Source organism: Rhinoraja longicauda, chromosome 14 (genome assembly GCF_053455715.1).
Source record: "Rhinoraja longicauda isolate Sanriku21f chromosome 14, sRhiLon1.1, whole genome shotgun sequence".
NCBI lineage: Eukaryota > Metazoa > Chordata > Chondrichthyes > Rajiformes > Arhynchobatidae > Rhinoraja > Rhinoraja longicauda.
In genome coordinates this window covers 660,530-687,562 of record NC_135966.1, presented here as the reverse complement: position 1 = coordinate 687,562, position 27,033 = coordinate 660,530, and the positions used below count along the sequence as shown (strand labels likewise).

The 27,033-nt window shown below is 49.7% G+C and overlaps 1 protein-coding gene across 2 annotated transcripts in view; it reads left to right on the top strand.

Moving 5' to 3' along the window:
* LOC144599991 (glycine receptor subunit alphaZ1) overlaps nt 1–27,033 on the top strand; it is a 78,874-nt gene that overhangs the window by 17,454 nt on the left and 34,387 nt on the right. For both annotated transcript variants that reach the window (XM_078411285.1, XM_078411287.1), the window contains exon 3: nt 16,184–16,251. In XM_078411285.1, the coding sequence (XP_078267411.1) occupies nt 16,184–16,251 (68 nt within the window). The remainder of the gene's footprint in view (nt 1–16,183; nt 16,252–27,033) is intronic.

The window sequence follows — 27,033 nt, the reverse complement described above, 5'->3', positions numbered from 1 at the left end:
ATCCTGTCCTGGGCAGAGCTGTTCCCAAACCAGACTGTAATGTTGCCGGACAGGATGCTCTCTACAGCCCCAGAGTAGAAGCAATGAAGGATCTTCAGAGACACTCTGAATTTCCTCAGTTGTCTAAGGTGGTAAAGGCGCTGCTTAGCCTTGCCCACCAGTGCGGCAATGTGCGTTGCCCACGTCAGATCCTCTGCGATGCAGACTCCCAAGTATTTAAAACTGCTCACCCTATCCACAATCGACCCATTTATCTCCAGTGGCGTGTACGTCCTTGGATGTTTAGCCCTTCTGAAGTCCACAATCAGCTTCTTTGTTTTAGTGACATTCAAGAGGAGGCTATTGTCCTGACACCAGAGTGCCAGATCAGCCACCTCCTCCCGGTAGGCCTTCTCATCGTTGTTGGAGATCCGGCCCACCACCACAGTGTCATCAGCAAACTTGATGATGGAGTTTGAGCTGAACCTGGCCCCACAGTCATGTGTGTACAGGGAGTACAGTAGGGGGCTAAGGACGCAGCCCTGGGGGGATCCTATGTTCAGGGTGAGGGAGCTAGATGTGTGTTCCCCCATCCTGACCACTTGGGGCCTGGCAGTGAGAAAGTCCAGGACCCAGGCACACAGAGGGGTGCTAAGCCCCAGTTCCAGCAGGTTCTCAACCAGTCTGCTGGGGACTATTGTGTTGAATGCTGAACTAAAGTCAATGAACAGCATCCTCACATAGCCCCCCTGGCTGTCCAGATGAGAGAGAGCGGTGTGTAGAACCTGGGAGACCGCATCATCCGTGGACCTGTTCGGACGTTATGCGAACTGTAGTGGGTCCATGTTGCGAGGAAGGAGGGCGCAGATGTGCTTCTTGACTGGAAAAACGAGGCTTGTCATCATTGGAGGCTTATTCTGCTGTTGCTATTGACTCTTGTTTTGAGCTTCTGGTACCCCCAGGTGCTGACAATCAGGTGCCTGATAGGCACCTGATTGGCAGCATCTGTGAGCATGGGCCCTGCTACAGTGGTCAGTAGGTGTCTGCTCCAAGAATTGGCATGCCACGTTTGACTGATCTGGATAGGGCCCGTGCGATAGGGCAACTTCAAGCTGGTGTTCCGCAAAACCAAGTTGCGGCATTATTTGGAGTGAGCCCTAGTACCATCTCCAAAGTGAAGGCCAAGTTCCATATAACGGGGGATGTCAGAGACAGGCCGCGAAGTGGGCGTCCCAAGAAGACGACCCCCGAAGAAGACCGTTTCCTCACCCTGTCAGCACTTAGGAACCGTAGGCTGTCTTCTACAGATTTGCAATCAAGGTTTGCAGGACGATTTGGCCGACGGCTCTCTGCCCACACAATTCGGAACAGACTGCACGCAGCCGATCTCCGGTCTCATAGGGCTGCCAGGAGGCCTGCCAAGACTGCCCTTCACCGTCAGGCCCGTTTGCGCTGGTGTCGGCAACACGTGCACTGGAACCTGAACATGTGGAGGAACTTTATGTTCAGCGATGAGTCCAGATTCTGCCTACGGCAGTTGGATCATAGGTCAAAGTGTGGAGAAGACGCGGAGAACGCTATGCTGATTGCTGCACCGATAGAGTAACATCTTTTGGTGGAGGCAGTGTGATGGTGTGGGGCGGCATCTCCCTCACTGGAAAAACGAGGCTTGTCATCATTGGAGGCAATCTCAATGCAGAGAGATATCGAGATGAGATTCTGCAACCAGTGGCAATCCCATATCTCCACAGTCTGGGACCGAACTCTATCCTCCAAGATGACAATGCTCGCCCCCACAGAGCAGAGTTTCTCAGAGACTACCTCCAGAATTTGGGAGTGGAGAGGATGGAATGGCCTGCCAGCAGTCCTGACCTCAACCCCATTGAACACTTGTGGGATCAGCTTGGGCGTGCTGTTCGTGCCAGAGTGACCAACACAACCACGTTGGCTGACTTGCGACAAATGCTGGTTGAAGAATGGGATGCCATCCCACAACAGTGTGTGACCAGGCTGGTGACCAGCATGAGGAGGAGGTGCCAGGCTGTTGTGGCTGTGTATGGTTCTTCCACACGCTACTGAGGCTCCTGTTTATTAAATGAATAAATTGTTAAATTGCCAATATGTCTTGTTTCTTCAGACTTCAATCATCCAATCCACCAAACAACACCGAACAAGAGTCAATGGCAGAATAAGCTGTTTGGCATTGGCAGAGATTTGGCAGATTTTTCATGGGCGCAACCCACATACTCAGCTCTGCTGCTCATCCCACAAATGCATGTTCCTTACAAATGTGGCACCATTTAAAAGGGTAATAAACAGGCTTTCCAACGGTATAAGATTTATTGCCAAGAAGCATTGTTACAACAAAGAAATAATCTACCAAACACAAATTTCCTTACTTTTTGTGCTATGTTTATTTAAAAAATCAAACAATAATAGTGGAAAGACAAAATCAATGCTTTCAAGTCTTATTTGGAGGTTGTGGTTTTTAAGCAGAGCAGCCAAGGAAGGCTTGAAATGCAAGAAATCACAGTCCCGCTCCAAGCCAAAGGAGGGAAAGTTGATAAATACACTGATTAAAATATTGGCTGAAAAGAGTATTTAATAATTGATGATCATTTTTCTGAGATTAAGTAGATTAGATCTGAAGGGTTGCAGATAATGCTTTAATGGATGGAGCTTTCGGCTGGTATCAGGCCCTCTGACAACACCAGGTAACATGATCTGTGTTTGTCTCTTGGCTTTGCCAGTTTCAACCACAATCTGTGTTTGTTTTGCATGGTCTGACATTGACTGGAGGGTTGTCAGACCAAGCTGCCGGAACAGGAGGAGTGCAGCAGGTCGTTAGAAGAAGGGAATCGAAGGAGCATAGCACATAGGACATAGATCATAGAAACACAGACAACAGGTGCAGGAGGAGGCCATTCGGCCCTTCGAACCAGCAACGCCATTCATTGTGACCATGGCTGATCATCCACAATCAGACCATCAGCCCAGTGGTATGAACATTGACTTCTCTAACTTTAGATAGTTCCTCTGTCCCCCTCTTCGCCTCCCCCTTCCCAGTTCTCCCTCTATCTTCCTGTCTCCACCTATGTCCTTCCTTTGTCCCGCCCCCCTGACATCAGTCTGAAGAAGGGTCTCGACCCGAAACGTCACCCATTCCCTCTCTCCTAGATGCTGCCCGACCTGCTGAGTTACTCCTGCATTCTGTACCAGCATCTGCAGTTATTTTCCTACACATCATCCACAATCAGATCATCACAATACAGACCAGTACAGGAACAGGCCCTTCGGCCCACAATGTCTGTGCAGAACATGATGACAAAAACCAACTCTTATCTGTCTGCACATAATCCATATCCCCCTTAAACCCCACTGTGATATCTGTCTCCCCACCACCCATGCAGTGTGTTCCAACCACCCTTCACACTGTGCAAGAAACCTGCTCCTCACGTCTCCTCTAACTGGTGCCCTCTGGTATTACATTTGTCCATCCTGGGGGAAAAGTTCTGACTGTCTACCCTATCTATGACTCTCATAATTTCATTTACTTATATCAGGTCACCACCCAACCTCCAGTGTTCCAGAGAAAGATATACAAGTCTCTCTGATTCCCCCTGCAGCTGATACCCCCTAATTAAGGCATAATTCCAGTAAACCTCTGCACCCTTTCAGAAGTCTCCATGTTCTCCCTGTATCGTACACATTACTCCAAATACTCATCATGACTTACTGGCTCTTTTTACTTCATTTCAATAAACAATAGGTGCAGGAGGAGGCCATTCGGCCCTTCGAGCCAGCACCATTCAATGTGATCATGGCTGATCATTCTCAATCAGTACCCCGTTCCTGCCTTCTCCCCATACCCCCTGACTCCACTATCATTAAGAGCTCTATCTAACTCTCTCTTGAATGCATTCAGAGAATTGGCCTCCACTGCCTTCTGAGGCAGAGAATTCCACAGCTTCACAACTCTGAGTGAAAAAGTTCTTCCTCATCTCCGTTCTACCCCTTATTCTTAAACTGTTGCCCCTGGTTCGGGACTCCCCCAACATCGGGAACATGTTTCCTGCCTCTAGCGTGTCCAATTTCCTCGACCTATTAAACCAGATGCTTTCTTTACTGTGTAGGAAGGAACTGCAGATGCTGGTTTGAACAGAAGTAGACACACAAAGTCTGAAGAAGGATCTCGACCGAAACATCTCCCATTCCTTCTCTCCAGAGATGCTGCCTGTCCCGCTGAGTTACTCCAGCATTTTGTGTCTGCCTTCTGCTTTCTTTATCTACTTGTGTTGCCAGTTTTAGGGAGTTATGGACTTCGACCCCAAGATGCCTCTGAACATCAATGCTGTTCAGGATCATGCTATTGATTGTATACTTCCCCATTCCACTCAACCTCCCAAAGTGCAATAGCTCACACTTGTTCAGAGTAAACACCATCTGCCATCTTTATACCCGTTTCTTTTGCTGGTCTGTATCCTGTTGTAATCTTTGGCAGCCTTCATGCAGTCTGTGACCCCAGCAATCTTGCTATAATCTGCAAATTCACTAACCAATCTGTCTATGTTTACATCCAAGTCATCACTACACAGTGCATTCAGAACGTATTCAGACCCCTTCACTTTCTCCACATTTTACTACGTTACAGCCTTATTTTAAAATGGATTACATTCATTTTTTTCATCATCAATCTACACACAATACCCCATAATAAAAAAGTGAAAACAGGTGTTTAGAAATTTTTGCAAATTAAAAAGAAATAACTGAGAATATCACATTTACATAAGTATTCAGACCCTTTACTCAGTACTTTGTTGAGGCACCTTTGGCAGCGATTACAGCCTCAAGTCTTCTTGGGTATGATGCTACAAGCTTGGCACACCTGTATTTGGGTAATTTCTCCCATTCTTCTCTGCAGATCCTCTCAAGCTCTGTCAGGTTGGATGGGGAGGGTCGATGCACAGCTATTTTCAGGTTCCACCAGAGATGTTTGATCGGGTTCAAGTCCGGGCTCTGGCTGGGCCACTCAAGGACATTCACAGACTTGTCACAAAGCCACTCCTACGTTGTCTTGTCTTAGGATCATTGTCCTGTTGCAAGATGAACCTCCGCCCCAGTCTGAGGTCCAGAACGCTCTGGAGCAGGTTTACATAAAGGATCTCTCAGTACTTTGCTCCGTTCATCTTTCCCTCGACCCTGACTTGTCTCCCAGTTCCTGCCACTGAGAAACATCCCCACAGCATGATGCTGCCACCACCATGCTTCACCGTAGGTATGGTATTGGCCAGGTGATGAGTGGTGCCGCTTGGCATTCAGGCCAAAGAGTTCAACCTTGGTTTCATCAGACCAGAGAATCTTGTTTCTCATCGTCTGAGAGTCCTTTAGGTGCCTTTTGGCAAACTCCAAGCGGGCTGTCATGTGCCTTTTACTGAGGAGTGGCTTCCGTATGGCCACTCTACCATAAAGGCCTGATTGGTGGAGTGCTGCGGATATAGTTGTCCTTCTGGAAGGTTCTCCCATCTTCACAGAGGAACTCTGGAGCTCTATCAGAGTGACCATCGGGTTCTTGGTCACCTCCCTGACCAAGGCCCTTCTCCCCCGATTGCTCAGTTTGGCCGGGCGGCCAGCTCTATGAAGAGTTCTGGTGGTTCCAAAGTTATTCCATTTAAGAATGACGGAGGCCACTGTGCTCCTCGGGACCTGCAATGCTGCAGGAATTGTTTTATACCCTTCCCCAGATCTGTGTCTCGACACAATCCTGTCTCGGAGGTCTACGGACAATTCCTTTGTCTTCATGGCTTGGTTTTTGCTCTGACATGCACTGTCAGCTGTGGGACCTTATATAGGTGTGTGCCTTTCCCAATCATGTCCAATCAATTTAATTTACCACTGGTGGACTCCAATCAAGTTGTAGAAACATCTCAAAGGTAAGCAATGGAAACAGGATGAACATAAGCTCAATTTTGAGTGTCACAGCAAAGGGTCTGAATACTTATGTAAATGTGATATTTCAGTTATTTATTTTTAATTACTTTGCAAAAATTTCTAAACACCTGTTTTTACTTTTTTATTATGGGGTATTGTGTGCAGATTGATGGTAAAAAATGAATTTAATCCATTTTAAAATAAGGCTGTAACATGGTAAAATGTGGAAATAGTGAAGGGGCCTGAATACTTTCTGAATGCACTGTATATGTCAAACAACTCAGAGGTCCCAACTCCACTGAAAATAGTCTTTCCACCACAACCCACTGCCTTCTATCAGTAACCCAGTTCTGAATCCATACCACCAAGTATTTGATGGGATTGGTCAAAGTCAGCATGGATTTATGAAGGGGAAATCATGCTTGACTAATCTTTTGGGATTTTTTTGAGGATGTAACAAGTAGAATGGATAATGGAGAGCCAGTGGATGTGGTGAACCTGGACTTTCAAAAAGCCTTTGACAAGGTCCCACACAAGAGATTAGTGAGCAAAATTAGAGCACATGGTTTTGGGGGTAGGGTATTGACATGGATAGAGAACTAGTTTAGATTTTTAGATTTTTTTAGATTTAGAGATACAGCACGGAAACAGGCCCTTCGGCCCACCGGGTCCGTGCCGCCCAGCGATCCCTGCACACTAACACTATCCTACACACACTAGGGACAATTTTTATTTATTTTTTTACATTTACCCAGCCTATTAACCTACAAACCTGTACGTCTTTGGAGTGTGGGAGGAAACCGAAGATCTCAGAGAAAACCCACGCAGGTCACAGGGAGAACGTACAAACTCCGTACAGACGGCACCCGTAGTCAGGATCGAACCTGAGTCTCCGGCGCTGCATTCGCTGTAAGGCAGCAGCTCTACTGCTGCGCCACTGTGAAGCCCACAGACTAGAAGCAAAGAGTAGGGATTAACGGGTCCTTTTCAGAATGGCAGGCAGTGACTAGTGGGGTGCCGCAAGGCTCGGTGCTGGGACCCCAGTTGTTTACAATATATTTTAACGATTTAGACGAGGGAATTAAATGTAACATCTCTAAGTTTGTGGATGACACAAAGCTGGGTGGCAGTGTGAGCTGTGAGGAGGATGCTATGAGGCTGCAGGGTGACTTGCGTAGGTTGTGTGAGTGGGCAGATGCCTGGCGGATGCAGTATAATGTGGATAAATGTGACGTTATCCACTTTGGTGGCAGGAATGGGAAGGCAGATTATTATCTGAATGTTATCAGATCAGGAAAAGGGGAGGTGCAATGAGACCTGGGTGTGCTTGTACATCAGTCACTGAGAGTAAGCATGCAGGTACAGCAGGCAGTGTAGAAAGCCAATGGCATGTTGGCCTTCATAACGAGAGGAGTTGAGTATAGAAGCAAAGCGGTCCTTCTGCAGTTGTACAGGGCCCTGGTGAGACCACATCTGGAGTATTGTGTGCAATTTTGGTCTCCTAATATGAGGAAGGACATTATTGCCATTGAGGGAGTGCAGCACAGGTTCACTAGGTTCATTCCCGGGATAGCGGGACTGACATATGATGAAAGAATGGGTCGACTGGGCTTGTATTTGTTGGAATTTAGAAGGATGAGAGGAGATTTTATAGAAACATATAACATTCTTGGAGGATTGGAAACGGCAGATGCAGGAAAAATGTTCTCGATGTCGGGGGAGTCCAGAAACAGGGGTCACAGTTGAAGAATAAGGGGGAGGCCATTTAGAACGGAGGTGAGGAATTTTTTTTCACCCGGTGAGTTGTGAATCTGTGGAATTCTCTGCCTCAGAGGGCAGTGGAGGCCAATTCACTGAATGTTTTCAAGAGAGTTAGATTTTGCTCTTACGGCTAACGGAATCAAATGATCTGGGGAGAAGGCAGGAACGGGGTACTGATTGTGGATGATCAGCCATGATCATATTGAATGGCGGTGCTGGCTCGAAGGGCCGAGTGGCCTACTCCTGCACCTATTGTCTATGTTTCTGTGTAAGTCACTGAAACCCAGTATCTGAATCGTTTGGGTTAGCCTACCCTGGGGGCTTTGTCAAACACCTTGCTAAAATGGCGGTGCTGGCTCAAAGGGCCGAATGGCCTCCTCCTGCACCTATTGTCTATTGTCTATAAAATCCATGTAGATGACATCAATCACCAACAGTGGGACCCTGGTTCTAGATTCTCCCTGAAGAGGAATCCCCATTGGAAGAGTGTGTCTACATTCATCCAGTCAAACCCCTTCAACATCTCACAATACAATCTCTGCTTTTCATTGGCGACACAAGGAACTGCAGATGCTGGTTTACAAAAAAGACACAAAGTGCTGGAGTAACTCAGCGGGTCAGGCGGCATCTGTGGAGGACATGGATAGGTGACGTTTCACAGAGTGCTGGAGTAACTCAGCTGGTCAGGCAGCATCTCTGGAGAACATGGATAGGTGACGTTTCGGGTCAGGACCAATCAGGACTAAAAAGACTTAGATGACATCCACCACCCCACGCCCATCATTCACCTTCTTCACCTCCTCAAAAAACTTGATCGAGTTAGTAAGACACTTCTTGCCTTGTACAGCGATGTGCTGCCTGTCCCCAATTAACCCAATCTCTTCCAAATGGGAGTAAATCCTATCGAGAGGAATCATCTCCAATAGCTTTGGAGGAACATGATAACTAGTGCATGGCGATGAAAAGCACAGGAGCATCCTTTGTAGATGGCATGGAAGGAGATGTGGGCAGGTCATGGAGTGTGGGACAGATCACAGGTAATGGAGGATCTTGGAGCTCCATCATTCCCTGAAGGACAAGCATGTCCATCATTCCCAGCATGCACCTCTTCTGGAGGCACCACTTGCCTCACTCTGCCCCTGCCCTGGGTCAGTACACAGATGCTCCCTGTGCCCATCACCACTCACTGCCCACCTGCTGGCCAGACTACACCTGCTGGAACATTTACCTGGGCACCAGGTTGGTGGCTTGCAGGTGGTCTCAGTGCCCAGGTGAGCTACTGCTGGAAATAGAGACACCTAGAAACATGGAAATCTAGAACCATGGAAACATGGAAACATCGACACATAAACACATAGAAACATGGATGCTGGAGCAGGCCATTCGGCCCTTCGAGCCAGCACCGTCATTCAATATGATCATGGCTGATCATCCACAATCAGTACCCCGTTCCTGGTTTCTCCCCATATCCCTTGATTCCGTTAGCCCCAAAGCTATATATAACTCTCACTTGAAAATATCCAGTGAATTGGCCTCCACTGCCCTCTGTGGCAGAGAATTCCACAGATTTACAACTCTCTGGATGATAAGGTTTTTCCCCATCTCAGGCCTAAATGGCCTACCCCTTATTCTTAAACTGTGACCCCTGGTTCTGGACTCCCCCCAACATTTTTCCTGCATCTAGCCCGTCCAATCCTTTTATATGAATTTAAGATGCAAACAGAGGGATCATTTAAAGTTGGAATGTATTTATCATTTGTACATATCGTTACTCATTTTCATACGTTTACGTGTCTATCATGTGAACAGATTGTGAACTAATATTTCCAATGGATTATCTTCAATAAGTTGTCCTGAAATAATTGGCATGATTCTATCTCTAAGCTGTTTATGAAGCATATTTCTGTTGAATGAGTATTGTTGCACTGAGTCATGTTGGCTTTGAGTCGAATCTTCAGGTCCTTGGTTATATCCAACTTGACCTTCAGTGCTTCATTCGTGAAACTATTTCAGAGAGAATTATTTGTCCCAGAAGCAATAACTTTCCAAATGTCTCTACAAATTTATCAACAGTAGAGCCACAACATGATTGAAAATTGTATCATTGGAAACATGCAGTAGAAGGTCCAGCTTGTCAGTAATATTATTATCACTAATATTATTACGTGTCGCAACACAAAGATATTAGACAATAGACAATAGACAATAGGTGCAGGAGGAGGCCATTCAGCCCTTCGAGCCAGCACCGCCATTCAATGCGATCATGGCTGATCACTCTCAATCAGTACCCCGTTCCTGCCTTCTCCCCATACCCCCTCACTCCGCTATCCTTAAGAGCTCTATCCAGCTCTCTCTTGAAAGCATCCAACGAACTGGCCTCCACTGCCTTCTGAGGCAGAGAATTCCACACCTTCACCACTCTCTGACTGAAAAAGTTCTTCCTCATCTCCGTTCTAAATGGCCTCCACTGCCTTCTGAGGCAGAGAATTGTAGGAGACTCTGACCTTGTTAAGAGCAGTGTCTGCACAAAGCTGGGCGTCCCGGACCCCAGGGCAGTGGTGGGTGGTGGGGGGGGGGGGGATTGTACAGCTGCCACATCTTATTTGCATGATGTTTTAAAAATACCACAACCTTTACAACAAGGGTCAGCAATGTACAACATTGCTTATCAGACCTTGTCCTTTCACTCTGTAAAATTGTCCCAAGCTTGCAACTTAACGATTTGTGTGCTCGCTTCCAACTCTTGTCAAGCCACAAGCACACGGCAGTGAAAGGGTGACTGTGTTGGTGATCTTCATGAACTGACCCTTGTGGAGATTGATCACCGTGAGACAGCAACTCCACACAGAGTTCAGAGACGGTCACGTCATACAGTCTGAAGAATGGTCTCCACCCAAAACATCACCCGTTTCTTCTCTCCACAGACGCTGCCTGACCCGCTGAGTTACTCCAGCACTCTGTGAAACGTCACCTATCCATGTTCTCCACAGATGCTGCCTGACCCGCTGAGTTACTCCAGCACTCTGTGAAACGTCACCTATCCATGTTCTCCACAGACGCTGCCTGACCCGCTGAGTTACTCCAGCACTCTGTGAAACGTCACCTATCCATGTTCTCCACAGACGCTGCCTGACCCGCTGAGTTACTCCAGCTTTTTGTGTCTATCTTCAGCCACTTCTGATGTTGGGGTTCCTGCTCCATTTCAGAGTTGCAAGCTTCACGCTTTGACCAACATTCCTTCTTTTACACAACTGAAGTTACGTTGTTGATGCTACATCCTCGCCCCCACTTCCTTAGTGGACTAAGAGAGTTCAGCAACACTCCCATCAACCCATGCCCATCTCCACCATCACCATCGAAAGCATCTTATTGGGGTGCTTCACAGTTTGGCAACTGCTCTGCCCAAGACTACACAACATTACAGAGTTGTGAACACAGCCCAGTCCATCGCACAGGCCAGCCTCCCATCCAGCAACACACACACCAGCCAGCAACTCCATACACCAGCCTCCCATCCATCAACTCCACACACCAGCCTCCCATCCAGCAACACACACACCAGCCTCCCATCCATCAACTCCACACACCAGCCTCCCATCCAGCAACTCCATACACCAGCCAGCAACCCCATCTACACTTCGCTACACCTTGGGAAAGCAGCCAACATAATCAAGGATCATTTACACCCCGGTCATTCCCTCTTCCCCCTTCTGATGTCAGCAAGCAGATACAGAAGCTCACCTCCAGATTCAGGACCAGTTTCTCCTCGCCATTATCACACTACTAAATGGCCCTCCCACAAGCAGGGTGTGGTACCGATCTGGCAAAGAGCTTTTCACTGTGTCACTCTGCAAGTGACAATAATAAAACAATACAGGATCTCCACGTCACAGATATTGTGTTGTCTGGAGCCCGACAGTAATCAGTCTTCTTCCGTGTCCGTCGTCTATGTTTCAAATGTTACATCGCTGTCATCGTCCGTCAGTGGGAGCCGACACTTGTGTGGTAGATGGTGGTGGCAGCAGAAGTAGCTCAGGACAGACACCTCCAGTTTCCAGCCCCACCACGTGGCTTCTGCTGTGGGGCCACAGTAGTCAGTAAGCTTGATCTGCTGGATGTGGGAAAGTAGAGAGCAGGTGGTTCTGGATGAGGATGGAGGTCTCCAGCCAAACACACATTTATTGTTGTTATTACCCAGACCAAAACAACATCCTTTTTGCGACAAGCCCCAATGATGAATATTTTGCTTCCCTTGCCAGGATATTTCCCTTGTGAGCACCATGTACAAAGGGTGGGTGGGGATTGGTACTGCGTTTCAGAAGTTCATTATACATCGGAGCAGAATTAGCCCATGCAGTGAACTACATGCAGCAAGAACCACTACCCTCCTGGTGGGACGTTCAAAGTCCCAGTGAACATGGTGCAGGGAGACCAGCCACCTCCTCTCCCCAGCCCACCCACCTCCTCTCCCCAGCCCACCCACCTCCCCTCCCCAGCCCACCCACCTCCCCACCCCAGCCCACCCACCTCCCCTCCCCAGCCCACCCACCTCCCCTCCCCAGCCCACCCACCTCCCCTCCCCAGCCCACCCACCTCCCCTCCCCAGCCCACCCACCTCCCCTCCCCAGCCCACCCACCTCCCCTCCCCAGCCCACCCACCTCCCCTCCCCAGCCCACCCACCTCACCTCCCCAGCCCACCCACCTCCCCTCCCCAGCCCACCCACCTCCCCTCCCCAGCCCACCCACCTCCCCTCCCCAGCCCACCCACCTCCCCTCCCCAGCCCACCCACCTCCCCTCCCCAGCCCACCCACCTCCCCTCCCCAGCCCACCCACCTCCCCTCCCCAGCCCACCCACCTCCCCTCCCCAGCCCACCCAAGCTGCAACACCCCATCCACTCCCTCCCCTTGACTGGGGCCGCTTCACAGTTACGCCATGCCACCACTCGAAACGGAGAAGGAATTTCAATAATAGTAAACAAAGCATAGAGACTGAACGTTAAATGAGGATGGGGGGGGGGTTATGTCTGCAATCTCTATTGCCGGTGGATCAGCTGTACTTATCTGTCAATGACCCAGAGTTACAGAGTTACACAGCAGTCCTTAGGCCGATGACATTCTCTAATCTTGCCTTCAAATTAGATCACCCAGTTCCAGTGAGCAGATGTAATCCAATCTGCTGAATTCCTCCATGTCGTGACAACTCTTATTCACTGCACAAGATCTGTTATCTTCCACCAGTCCACAAGGACAAGTCTTCACGTGCCCTCTCCCTCTGCACGCCCATGTTTCTCAGTGACCCCAATATGGCCCAGTGCAGCCCAGTGCAACCCAGAGAGCCCCAGTGAGGCCCGGTGACCCCTGTGTGGACCAGCGCGGCCCAGTGTGGCCGTGTGACCCCTGTGTGGCCCAGTGTGACCCCTGTGTGGCCCAGTGTGGCCCAGTGTGGCCCAGTGTGGCCCAGTGCGGCCCAGTGCGGCCCAGTGCGGCCCAGTGCGGCCCAGTGACCCCAGTGCGGCCCAGTGCGGCCCAGTGACCCCAGTACGGCCCAGTGCAGCCCAGTGCAACCCAGAGAGCCCCAGTGAGGCCCGGTGACCCCAGTGTGGCCCAGTGTGGCCCAGTGCGGCCCAGTGTGGCCGTGTGACCCCTGTGTGGCCCAGTGTGACCCCTGTGTGGCCCAGTGCGGCCCAGTGACCCCAGTGCGGCCCAGTGACCCCAGTGCGGCCCAGTGACCCCAGTACGGCCCAGTGCGGCCCAGTGACCCCAGTATGGCCCAGTGCAGCCCAGTGACCCCAGTGAGGCCCAGTGACCCCAGTGAGACCCAGTGACCCCAGTGTGGCCCAGTGCGGCCCAGAGTAGCCCAATGACCCCAGTGTGGCCCAGTGTGGCCCAGTGACCCCAGTGTGGCCCAGTGCGGCCTAGTGACCCCAGTGCGGCCAGTGACCCCAGTGCGGCCAGTGACCCCAGTGCGGCCCAGTGAGGCCCAGTATTGTACAGTGTCAGTTTGAGGAACAGCACCCCATTATCTACAGGGTTTGCAACAACCTCCACACTTCATATTGCTTTTGACAATTTCCCTCTCAGGAAGCCATGATGCACAGCAGTAAAAGGGACACAACAAGGAGGACCAGCACTTCCCACACAAGGGTGACTTTAGTCATCTATCACATGGAGAGCTACAAATGGACACGTCAGCAGATGTACCGGCTGTACAGGAAAGGCTGCAGTAGATATAGACAGGAAAGGTTTAGAGGGGTGTGGACAAAGATGGGCCAAAGATGGGCCCATATTTACATAGAACTGAGCTATCGACACTTATGTGTGGGAAGGAACTGCAGTTCTTGGTTTACATCAAAGATAGACACAAAAAGCTGGAGTAACTCAGCGGCTCTGGCAGCACAGGCAGTTCGGAAACGTCACCTGGTCTTTCTCTCCCAAGATGCTGCCTGACCCGCTGAGTTACTTCAGCACTCTGTCTATCTCTGGGCTATCTGTATGTGAGCTGGGCAGAGTCAGCTTAACAGACAATTTTGGACATCTGAAAGATTCATAATCAGCTTGTTCTCTCCATCTAGTTGAGACTTGTTGGCTGAACTGACTCGCTGTTCTCTGAAGGTCAGCGTGTACAAACGGTGAATTACTTCATGTACAAGATAATCAGTGTGCCACTAAATCCCATTAATGACACTTAGTATTCTGCATGGCCTTTTGCAGCCAGCTTTGTTTAGATTTATTATTTCAATAATGATCATTTGCAGTGAGGTTCACTCAATTTTGAAGAAATATGTGATTGCTGAATTTATTTTACTTTTTATTCAAGTTGTGTGAAATAAAAAGATGTTTCACTACTTCTACACCCGAGTTCATTTCTTCTGAAGGAATCAGTGTCATATAGTATGGAACCAGGTCCTTCAGCCCAACCCATCCATCCAAGATAAGCTGATCTCATTTGCTCACGTTCGTCCCAGATCCCTCCAAACCATTCCTGCCCACCGACCCGTCCAAATATCTTTCAAATGTTGCTCTTCTCCCTGTCTCATCGACCTCCTCTGGCAACCCATCACCATCCTAGGTTTTTATTAAATCTTTCCCCTCCTCTCTTAAACCTATGTCCTCTGGTTCTTGATTTCCCCAACTCTTTAAAATACTTTGTGCATTCACCTTATCTATTCCTCTCATGATCTTGTTCACCTCTATAAGATCACCCCTCAGTGACCTGAGCTCCAAGGAATAAAGTCCTAGCCTCCCCAACCTCTCCCTGTAGCTCACACCCTTTAGTCCTGCCCACCTCTCCCTGTAGCCCACACCCTCTAGTCCCAGCAACCTCTCCCTGTAGCTCACACCCTCTAGTCCCAGCAACCTCGCCCTGTAGCTCACACCCTCGAGCCCTGGCAACATCCTCATAAATCTTCTCTTCACTATGACCAGCTTAAATGCTAGATAATTTGATTATATGTTAGAAAAGAAATGTAATATGCTTCAGAAGATGTTTTGCTTAATCGGTGGGTCTTTATGTGTACGTAGAAGATACAGAGTCTGAAGAAGGGTCTCGACACAAAACGTCACCCATTCCTTCTCTCCAGAGATGCTGCCTGACCCGCTGAGTTACTCCAGCACTCTGTGAAACGTCACCTATCCATGTTCTCCACAGATGCTGCCTGACCCGCTGAGTTACTCCAGCACTCTGTGAAACGTCACCTATCCATGTTCTCCACAGATGCTGCCTGACCCACTGAGTTACTCCAGCACTCTGTGTCTATCTGGATAGCTCCAGTTGCAGTCCCTTCAGGCAAATCATATGATGTGGGTTGTCACCAAAAGTCTGAGATGGTTTAAAGAGGCTGGAAGTCACCTGCAAACCTGGTTGGATGGTAATCAATGACTGTGAACGGGCATCGAAGTGAATACTAACGGCTCACTAAATCACAACAGTTTGATCTGCAGCTGAGGCAGCTTTATGACAAATCGTTTGCCTCGAACATCACAAAGCTGTATTCAATAAGCTTGTAGTGTGGGTAGTGTCGCCAACTGTCCCGTATTAGCCGGGACATCCCGTATTTTGGCCTAGTTTAGTTTGTCTCATACGGGACCGCCCTTGTCCCGTATTAGTAGGGTTGCCAACTTCCTCACTCCCAAATACGGGACAAAGGGTGACGTCACCGCCCCGCGCCCCACGTGACCTCACCCAGCCAGTGCCCACGTGCTCCCGGCCCGGGCGGCCGCCATTGGTTGGATTGGTCTTTGTCAGGGACCTCCCCCTCGACCTTACCCCCATGGGTGACCCTACCAGGAGCACAGCTCCAGACGGCATCGCTCTCAGGATCTCAGGACCACACGAGCTTCTCCACCGCGACAAGGCTACAATCCACAGAGAAGAGTTAGGATGCATTGTGCTATGGTATATTACCTCTCTGTGTATATGTCTTAAGAATATCCGTGGGCCCCATTTACATCAGAGACTGAAATCTGGAGATGATGCGTTGATATTAACACATTGTCCTTCTCTTTGTTTGCAGGCCCGCCAGTTAATGTCACCTGCAACATATTTATCAACAGTTTTGGCTCAATAGCAGAGACCACAATGGTAAGTCATCTCTAAATCTTCACAGTAACTAACGATTAGTCTGTGACAACCCACGGTTTCTACAACATTGGTGCTAACTTTAGCTTTCAAGTACAGTGGTGTTTTGCAAAGCACAAGTTCATAAGCGATAGGAGCAGAATTAGTCCATTCGGTCCATCAAATCTACTCCGCCATTCAATCTTTCCATCTCAACCCCATTCTCCTGCCTTCTCCCCACAACCACTGACACCCGCACTAATCAAGAATCTATCTATCTCTGCCTTAAAAATACCCACTGACTTGTGGCCTCCACAGCCGTCTGTGGCAAAGAATCCCACAGATTCACCACCCTCTGACTAAAGAAATTCCTCCTCAAAGGAACGACCTTTAATTCTGAGGCTGTGCCCTCTGGTCCTAGACTCTCCCACTAGTGGAAACATCCTCTCCACACCCACTCTATCCAGGCCAATATTGTTATCGTTATTGGTATGAGAGGTAGGGTTTATTCATAAGACAAATGAAAAGATGCAGCTGATATGGGTTTATCTGCTGAGAAAATGAACTTTGGTCTTTCTTTGTTGCCCAGTTTTGTAATACAAATGCCAAATCAAGTCGGACGCAAAACTTGGGCGAAGGTACAGTACATTAAATCAACACTAATCTACACCTGAAATCATGCACAATGTCAGAGCAGTTTCCAGCAGCACCTCACCCATCGTAGCTCCACCACAGGGCCGCATGCCTGTAGCTCCACCACAGGGCCGCTCGTCTGTAGTTCCACCACAGGGCCGCATGTCTGTAGCTCCACCACAGGGCCGCACGTCTGTAGCTCCACCACAGGACCGCATGTCTGTAGCTCCACCACAGGGCCGCATGTCTGTAGCTCCACCACAGGGCCGCATGTCTGTAGCTCCACCACAGGGCTGCATGTCCGTAGCTCCACCACAGAGCTACATGTCTGTAACTCCACCACAGGGCTACACGCATGTAGCTCCACCACAGGGCTGCATGCCTGTAGCTCCACCACAGGGCTGCATGCCTGTAGCTCCACCACAGGGCTGCACGCCTGTAGCTCCACCATAGGGCTGCATGCCTGTAGCTCCACCACAGGGACGCATGTCTGTAGCTCCACCACACGGCTACACGCCTGTAGCTCCACCACAGGGACGCATGTCTGTAGCTCCACCACACGGCTACACGCCTGTAGCTCCACCACAGGGACGCATGTCTGTAGCTCCACCACAGGGACGCATGTCTGTAGCTCCACCACAGGGACGCATGTCTGTAGCTCCACCACAGGGCTGCACATCTGTAGCCCAAGATCAAGATTCAAGATTCAAGATTCAAGATCAATTTATTGTCACATGTACCAATTAAAGTCCAATGAAATTTGACTCAAATTTCACTGTACTTAATTGGTACATGTGACAATAAAATGATCTTGATCTTGAATCTTGATCCACTGAGTTACTCCAGCACTCTGTGAAACGTCACCTATCCATGTTCTCCACAGATGCTGCCTGACCCGCTGAGTTACTCCACCACTTTGTGCATCTTTTTGTAAACCAGCATCTTCAACTTTTTGTGTCTAAAATTTTAAAGTTCTGATCTTTCCGCTCGAAATGGTCATAAATTGAGTGTAATTAATGTACATCAGCTGTTGGTCAGTGGGTGTTTCTCATCTGGAACAGGAGTTTAAGTGAATTGTTAACTGAGTTGTGAGCATTTACAGCTATGAAGAATGAGCATGGTGAATGCCATGGCTCTTGTGTAATGATGCAGGATAAAAGATGGGTTGATAACAAGAGTTGATGTGAACCTCGATACCATACTTCACCCCACGATGCCTCACACCTGAAAGCTTGTTGCTAATTAATACGAGCGTCTGCCTCCTCTCTAACCACTCTGCTACAGTCCGTGAGGCTGCACGCATGTTTGGCAGAACTGGGCCTGTTCCATGGTTGGTGCAGGGGTGGGAAACGGTTTGTTCATTCAGAGGATGATCAAAGCAATTCAGCTTTCCATCCTGCAAATATTCCCTGCTGATCCCTGATGTGATGACCCTTGAAACCATGCTCCAGTGTTTCTGCTCTGCCCTTGGATGTAGAACCTGTAACGTCGGCTCTCAGGAGACATTCATGAACTTCCCAAAGGTTCAGTTTCGGGTTATGGTCAGATGTACCGAGGTGCAGTGAAAAGCTGTCACTGTGGAAGGCAGTGGAAGGCAGTGCTGTCACAGCTCCCCGCTCCCCCCTCTCCTCACAGCAAGAGGTCGCAGGGAAGGTGCAGTGGTAGAAGCCTCGCCTTCTGCTGCTTGGTGAGGCTGCAGCTAAGCTATGGGTGTGCAGAGTGGACATGAATGCAGATGGATGGGGGAGGGGGATCTCCTTGCCCTTCGCCCATCCTTGCTACCCCTCGGTCAACAACGGGATGTCAGATAATTGCCGTTGCTGGAGCTTAGTTCCATGGATTAGAGCTGGAGAACACTGAGGACCAGAGAGAAATAAGCAGCAGACTGACACAACGTGCTGGAGTAACTCAGCATCTCTGGAGGAACGGATTAACAGATGTTTTGGGTCTGAGCCCTTCATCAGACTGACATTTTGGGTCGGAACCTTTCTTCAGACTGTGCAGTTTGGTTTGAAGATTGTCCCGGAGATTTGTAGCAGGTATTGGCTTCTGCTGCTCCACCCCAACAACGACTGATCCAATGGTCAATGGTGTTTTGTTGTCGTCACATGTGATAGTCTTTTCCTCCATGCGTCTAGTCGAGTATTGCCCGAGCCAAGCACATCCCCCTTTAGCAAAGTGTACAGAAATAGTCCACTTAGAGTTGCCAACTGTCCCGTATTAGCCGGGACATCCCGTATTTTGGGCTAAATTAGTTTGTCCCGTACGGGACCGCCCTTGTCCCGTATTAGTAGGGTTGCCAACTTCCTCACTCCCAAATACGGGACAAAGGGTGACGTCACCGCCCCGCGCCCCACGTGACCTCACCCAGCCAGCGGCCACGTGCTCCCGCTCCACCAATGGCGGCCGCCCGGGCCGGGAGGCGGGTTGCGTAGCACGTGGCCGCTGGCTGGGTGAGGTCACGTGGGGCGCGGGGCGGTGACATCACCTTGTCCTGTGTTTGGGAGTGAGGAGGTTGGCAACCCTAAGTCCACTGGTCCCGCATACAAGAGGCACCATGCTGTGGATCCATTTTCCAAGTCCAGTCTGTGCTCTGGTTGTTGTGAGCGGTGCCCAATCCAGGCGAGCCCCAGGCTGCTGCTGGGCCTCCAGCCATCGCCTTCCTTGGTCGTGTGGATCGACCAGCGAGCCCACGACCCTCTCCTCTCCTCTCCTCTCCTCTCCTCTCCTCTCCTCTCCTCTCCTCTCCTCTCCTCTCCTCTCCTCTCCTCTCCTCTCCTCTCCTCTCCTCTCCTCTCCTCTCCCCTCCCCTCCCCTCCCCTCCCCTCCCCTCCCCTCCCCTTGCTGAGGGTGGATGGTGGGGTGTAGGAAGGAACTGCAGGTGCTGGTTTACACTGAGAGAAGGAATGGGTGATGTTTTGGGTGGAGACCCTTCTTCAGATGCTGTACGAACTGGGACAGCCGATCTCCATGTGTATGTGCTGTTCCCCGGATTTCACTGGCTCGAGTCTGCCGTTTCTGGGTCAGATGCTGCTGCAGAATGCTTTGCGTTTCATCTGGTTAATCCCGCTGTGTGATTAGATGATTATGCACAGCTTTTGATCTCTGTGTGTAACAGGAGATTGTGGGCATGAGGGCAATGTTGGCAGCTGGATAAAGAGCGATATCTCTGCTCAAAGTCCTTGTTGCTAAAGCTGCCTGGAGCACAGCGCACTGCGGGGAGCCTGGTGACAGGTCCTCTGGGCTTTGTCCGTCCTCCATCACCAAAACAATCTTCAAGGTTTCCAGCTCATTAATTAAGTTGTTTCTGCATCGTTTGGATGATGGCATTTAGCCAACAAATTTGGGATGAAAGTCAATAACCTTGCGTCAATTCTATTAACAGTTTGGCTTCAGATTGCCTGACTAATCCTGAAATGTGCAAGGAGCAAAAGACCCAGAGTGCTGGAGTAACTCAGCGGGTCAGGCAGCATCTGTGGAGAACATGGATAGGTGACGTTTTAGGTCAGAACACTTCCTCAGTGGATGTGATGGTGCTGGAGGGCCACAGATGGGTGATGGGAGGTTTGGGGTTGCAGGGAGGTCTCAGGTATAATGGGTGCAAGTTATGGAGCAGAGTGGGCAGTTAATGCTGCTCTAACCAGCAACGCCTACTTGCTGTGAATGAATTTTAAGTCTCCCAATCCAAAAATGTCACAGCTTCAGCATATTTTCTTTACATCTTTACATTATCCTGAACCTTCTGAACATTCATAATACTTCATGGCCACAAGACCCTTGCGTTTTGGGGTTATAAATTTGTTTTATACACATTTAATGTTTTCTAGTTAAACTGTGTGAGGCAGCCGATATAAGGTTTTATTAAAGCTCTCTGAAGCTTTAAATTCACATTTAACAAGCCTTCAGAGTCCCAACCAGATGAAAAATGGTTTTATCAGTATATAAATATTTTTTACAATTTCCATCTGACAAAGTGGCACATACAGCCAGTTGAAGGATCGTAATCTTGAAGTACGTTCAGGTTTATTGTGAAATGAATAAGTACTGGAGATACAGGTACAATGAGATGTTTTTCTTAGACTTTCAGAAAGCCTTTGCTAAGGTCCCACATAGGAGATTAGAGGGCAAAATTAGAGCACATGGTATTGGGGGTAGGGTACTGACATGGATAGAAAATTGGTTGGCAGACAGGAAACAAAGAGTGGGGATTAACGGGTCCCTTTCAGAATGGCAGGCAGTGACTAGTGGGGTGCCGCAAGGCTCGGTGCTGGGACCGCAGTGACTAGTGGGGTGCCGCAAGGCTCGGTACTGGGACCGCAGTGACTAGTGGGGTGCCGCAAGGCTCGGTACTGGGACCGCAGTGACTAGTGGGGTGCCGCAAGGCTCGGTACTGGGACCGCAGTGACTAGTGGGGTGCCGCAAGGCTCGGTACTGGGACCGCAGTGACTAGTGGGGTACCGCAAGGCTCGGTGCTGGGACCGCAGTGACTAGTGGGGTGCCGCAAGGCTCGGTGCTGGGACCGCAGTGACTAGTGGGGTGCCGCAAGGCTCGGTACTGGGACCGCAGTGACTAGTGGGGTGCCGCAAGGCTCGGTACTGGGACCGCAGCTATTTACAATATACATTAATGACTTGGATGAAGGGATTAAAAGTAACATTAGCAAATTTGCAGATGACACAAAGCTGGGTGGCAGTGTGAGCTGTGAGGAAGATGCTATGAGGATGCAGGGTGACTTGGACAGGTTGTGTGAGTGGACGAATGCATGGTAGATGCAGTTTAATGTGGATAAATGTGAGGTTACCCACTTTGGTGGCAAGAACAGGAAGGCAGATTATCTGAATGGTGTCAAGTTAGGAAAAGGGGAAGTACAAAGAGATCTGGGTGTCCTTGTTCATCAGTCACGGAAAGGAAGCATGCAGGTACAGCAGGCAGTGACGAAAGCCAATGGAATGTTGGCCTTCATAACAAGGGGAGTTGAGTATAGGAGCAAAGAGGTCCTTCTGCAGTTGTACCGGGCCCTAGTGAGACCGCACCTGGAGTACTGTGTGCAGTTTTGGTCTCCAAATTTGAGGAAGGATATTCTTGCTATTGAGGGCGTGCAGCGTAGGTTTACTAGGTTAATTCCCGGAATGGTGGGACTGTCATATGTTGAAAGACTGGAGCGACTAGGCTTGTATACACTGGAATTTAGGATGAGAGGGGATCATATTGAAACATATAAGATTATTAAGGGATTGGACACGCTAGAGGCAGGAAACATGTTCCCGATGTTGGGGGAGTCCAGAACCAAGGGCCACAGTTTAAGAATAAGGGGTAGGCCAATTTGAACTGAGATGAGGAAGACCTTTTTCACCCAAAGAGTTGTGAATCTGTGGAATTCTCTGCCTCAGAAGACAGTGGAGGCCAATTCTCTGGATGCTTTCAAGAGAGAGTTAGATAGAGCTCTTAAGGATAGCGGAGTCAAGGGGTATGGGGAGAAGGCAGGAACGGGGTACTGATTGAGAATGATCAGCCATGATCACATTGAATGGCGGTGCTGGCTCGAAGGGCTGAATGGCCTCCTCCTGCACCTATTGTCTATTGTTGTGCTGGCAAGTGCACCACAGGCACATGGGCTCACACAACACACAACACACACACACACAACACACAACACACAACACACAACACACAACACACAACACACAACACACAACACACAACACACAACACACAACACACAACACACAACACACACACACACACAACACACAACACACAACACACAACACACAACACACAACACACAACACACAACACACAACACACAACACACAAACTATACGTAACATTCACATAACATCACCACTTCTTCCACTGGTGGAAGGTTCAACAACGAGGGGACATAGATACAGGGTAAGGGGAGGGAGGTTTCGGGGGGATGTGAGAAAGAACTTTTTCACCCAGAGGGTGGTTGGAGTCTGGAACTCATTGCCTGGGGTGGTGGTGGAGGCGGGAACACTCACAACGTTTAAGAGGCATTTGGATGGGCACTTGAAATGCTACAACATTCAGGGCTACGGTCCAAATGTGGGAAAATGGGATTAAAATTAGACTGTGTTTGGTAACGGGCGGCGCGGACACGATGGGCCGAAGGGCCTCTTTCTGTGCTGTAGGACTCTGTGAAATGAATGACAGAATTCTAAAAAGAATGAAAACTGTACAAACAAAATAACAGAAAAAAGAAAGGACAGAGACTGTTGGCGAGGCAGCCACCCTGAGACAGAGAGCATGGTTACATTTGCCCATACTGACCAAGGTGCCCCATCTACACTCGTCCCACCTGCCCGCCCGTGTTTGGCCCATATCCTCTAACCCTTTCCTTTCCATGTACCCTGTCTAAATGTTTTTTAAACGTCGATGCTATCTATCTTCTTGAGGCATGGCTGGTGTCGATGCTTTTGAAGAATATAAGATGATGCAGACATCTGTACAATGCCTGCTCACATCTCCCCATCAGTGTGACCTCTGGCGTACTGTGGTTTGGATGGGTCACAATCTTCCCTCCACTAATTGAAGCTTGTTTTTGGATGCAGCTTTCAAAGGGAAATAATGAGACTGCAAGTTGTATGTGCCAGTAAAGATGAATATTAAAGAGGTAAAGCCGGTAACATCGAATGTGGATTGTTAGACGATGAATCATTCAATAAAAATCAGTCTGAAGAGGAGCCTCACCCATTCCTTCTCTCCTAGATGCTGCCTGACCCGCTGAGTTACTCCAGCATTTTGTGATACAATAACAATACCTTGCTGCGTGCAGTCAACACTGGTTATTACTGCGTGAACTAGTTACTCACGAGCAGCCAAAGCTGCATGAACCTTTTATATCTCACATTCCCCGCGTGTAATATGTTCATCATTTGTACTTTGTAATCTTGTACAGAGTTGGGTCGACAACAGTGTTTCCAGAAATGATTGATCAGCTGTGTAGGAAGGAAGTGCAGCTGGTGATTTACACTGAACGTAGACCAGCGATCCCCACACACAAACATTATCCTGCACACACAATTAGGAACAATTTACAATTAGGGACAATTTACAATTTTACCAAAGCCACTTAACCTACAAATCTGTACGTCTTTAGAGTGCAGGAGGAAACCGGAGCACCCAGAGAAAACCCACTCAGGTCACGGGTATAAACTCCCTTATGGACAGCACCCGTAGTCAGGATCGAACCCGGGTCTCTGGTGTTGTAACTCTACCGCTGTGCCACCATGTCACCCAGGTTGTAGTGCAGAGGGATCTAATTTAGGAGAGCAGGTACACAGTGTGTTGAAAGTGGTAACACATGCTATGAGGTTGCAGGGTGACTTGGACAGGTTGTATGAGTGGGCGGTTGCATGGCAGATACAGTTTAATGTGGATAAGTGTGAGGTTATCCACTTTGGTGGTAAGAATAGGAAGGCAGATTATTATCTGAATGGTGTCAAGTTAGGAAAAGGGGACGTACAACCCCTTGTATACACTGGAATTTAGGATGAGAGGGGATCTTATCGAAACGTATAAGATTATTAAGGGGTTGGACACGTTAGAGGCAGGAAACATGTTCCCAATGTTGGGGGAGTCCAGAACAAGGGGCCACAGTTTAAGAATAAGGGGTAGGCCATTTAGAACTGAGATGAGGAAAAACCTTTTCAGTCAGAGTTGTGAATCTGTGGGATTCTCTGCCTCAGAAGGCAGTGGAGGCCAATTCTCTGAATGCATTCAAGAGAGAGCTAGATAGAGCTCTTAAGGATAGCGTAGTCAGGGGGTATGGGGGGAAGGCAGGAACGGGGTACTGATTGAGAATGATCAGCCATGATCACATTGAAAGGCAGTGCTGGCTCGAAGGGCCGAAAGGCCTCCTCCTGCACCTATTATCTCTTATCTATTGTCTAGACACAAAATACTGGAGTAACTCAGCGGGTCAGGCAGCATCTCTGGAGAGAAGGAATGGGTGATGTTTCAGGTCAAGACCCTTCTTCAGACTGATTCAGACATATTCACAATTATTGATTAGCTGTCTGTTACCATCTGCTTGATCAGATAAGGATATTGACTGGTAACGGATATATGAAGATATTTTCATACATTGCTACACGATGCTTTATACTGATGTGTAACCACTGATGCAATCTAGGAATGTCATTAGTCAACTCTACACAGAACCCCCACCCCCCTTCAGCCATTTGATAACGGCCAGATGTAGTATAGCAAATACCTCTAATGAGAAACTGGAAGCCATTTGGCCCATCAGGTCTGTGCCAGCTCCCAGTGGAGCAATCCCCCCTCTCCCTACCCCCCTGTAACTGATACTCCCCCATTAATGCAACTGCCCTTCAATTGTTTCCACCGTTAACCTACACTGAGGGGCAATGGGGGATTCACTGAGGGGCAAAGGGGGGGATTCACTGAGGGGCAAAGGGGGGTTCACTGAGGGGCAAAGGGGGGTTCACTGAGAGGCAAAGGGGGGTTCACTGAGGGGCAAAGGGGGGGATTCACTGAGGGGCAAAGGGGGGTTCACTGAGGGGCAACGGGGGGTTCACTGAGGGGCAAAGGGGGATTCACTGAGGGGCAAAGGGGGTTCACTGAGGGGCAAAGGGGGGTTCACTGAGGGGCAAAGGGGGATTCACTGAGGGGCAAAGGGGGGTTCACTGAGGGGCAAAGGGGGGTTCACTGAGGGGCAAAGGGGGATTCACTGAGGGGCAAAGGGGGGTTCACTGAGGGGCAAAGGGGGATTCACTGAGGGGCAAAGGGGGTTCACTGAGGGGCAAAGGGGGGTTCACTGAGGGGCAAAGGGGGATTCACTGAGGGGCAAAGGGGGGTTCACTGAGGGGCAAAGGGGGGTTCACTGAGGGGCAAAGGGGGATTCACTGAGGGGCAAAGGGGGGTTCACTGAGGGGCAACGGGGGGTTCACTGAGGGGCAAAGGGGGATTCACTGAGGGGCAAAGGGGGGGATTCACTGAGGCGCAAAGGGGGGTTCACTGAGGGGCAAAGGGGATTCACTGAGGGGCAAAGGGGGGTTCACTGAGGGGCAAAGGGGGATTCACTGAGGGGCAAAGGGGGGTTCACTGAGGGGCAAAGGGGGGTTCACTGAGGGGCAAAGGGGGATTCACTGAGGGGCAAAGGGGGGGATTCACTGAGGCGCAAAGGGGGGGATTCACTGAGGGGCAAAGGGGGGTTCACTGAGGGGCAAAGGGGGGGATTCACTGAGGGGCAACGGGGATTCACTGAGGGGCAAAGGGGGGGATTCACTGAGGGGCAAAGGGGGATTCACTGAGGGGCAAAGGGGGGGGATTCACTGAGGGGCAAAGGGGGGGATTCACTGAGGGGCAACGGGGGGGAGTCACTGAGGGGCAAAGGGGGGGATTCACTGAGGGGCAAAGGGGGGTTCACTGAGGGGCAAAGGGGGATTCACTGAGGGGCAAAGGGGGGGGATTCACTGAGGGGCAAAGGGGGGGATTCACTGAGGGGCAAAGGGGGGTTCACTGAGGGGCAAAGGGGGATTCACTGAGGGGCAAAGGGGGGGATTCACTGAGGGGAAAAGGGGGGGATTCACTGAGGGGCAAAGGGGGATTCACTGAGGGGCAAAGGGGGGGATTCACTGAGGGGCAATGGGGGAGTCACTGAGGGGTGGAGGAAGATCTCTGGTCACTCACTGCCTGAGTGTAAACACTGCACACATCCCTGGTGAGGGTCAGACCCAGTGCCCTGGAGCTGGGAGACAGCAACACCAACTCCATGCCAACCTGCTCATTGCTGCTTCTCCACTCCATCTGACGTTACAGTTGGACACAGAGGAGTTGAAGATGCAAAAGGCTTGCACATCAGTGTGGACAGCGAGGGAAGGTGGCTGGGAAGCTTCAGCCTGCTGGACGATGCTCTGGGGGAAATGCAAGGGGGATTCAGCAGGTGAATAGCATGGCTCCATTGGAAACAGAGTGGGTTTAATCTGCTTGTTGAGTGAATAAGGAATGTGGTTTTCTGAGCGGTGAGATTGATGTTCAGAATAAGTGTGGGAGTGACACTATTCACTTCAATTCAGATACTTATTGTCACGTGTAGAACATAGAACATAAACACCAGGTGCAGGAGTAGGCCATTCGGCCCTTCGAGCCCAGCACCACCATTCAATATGATCATGGCTAATCATC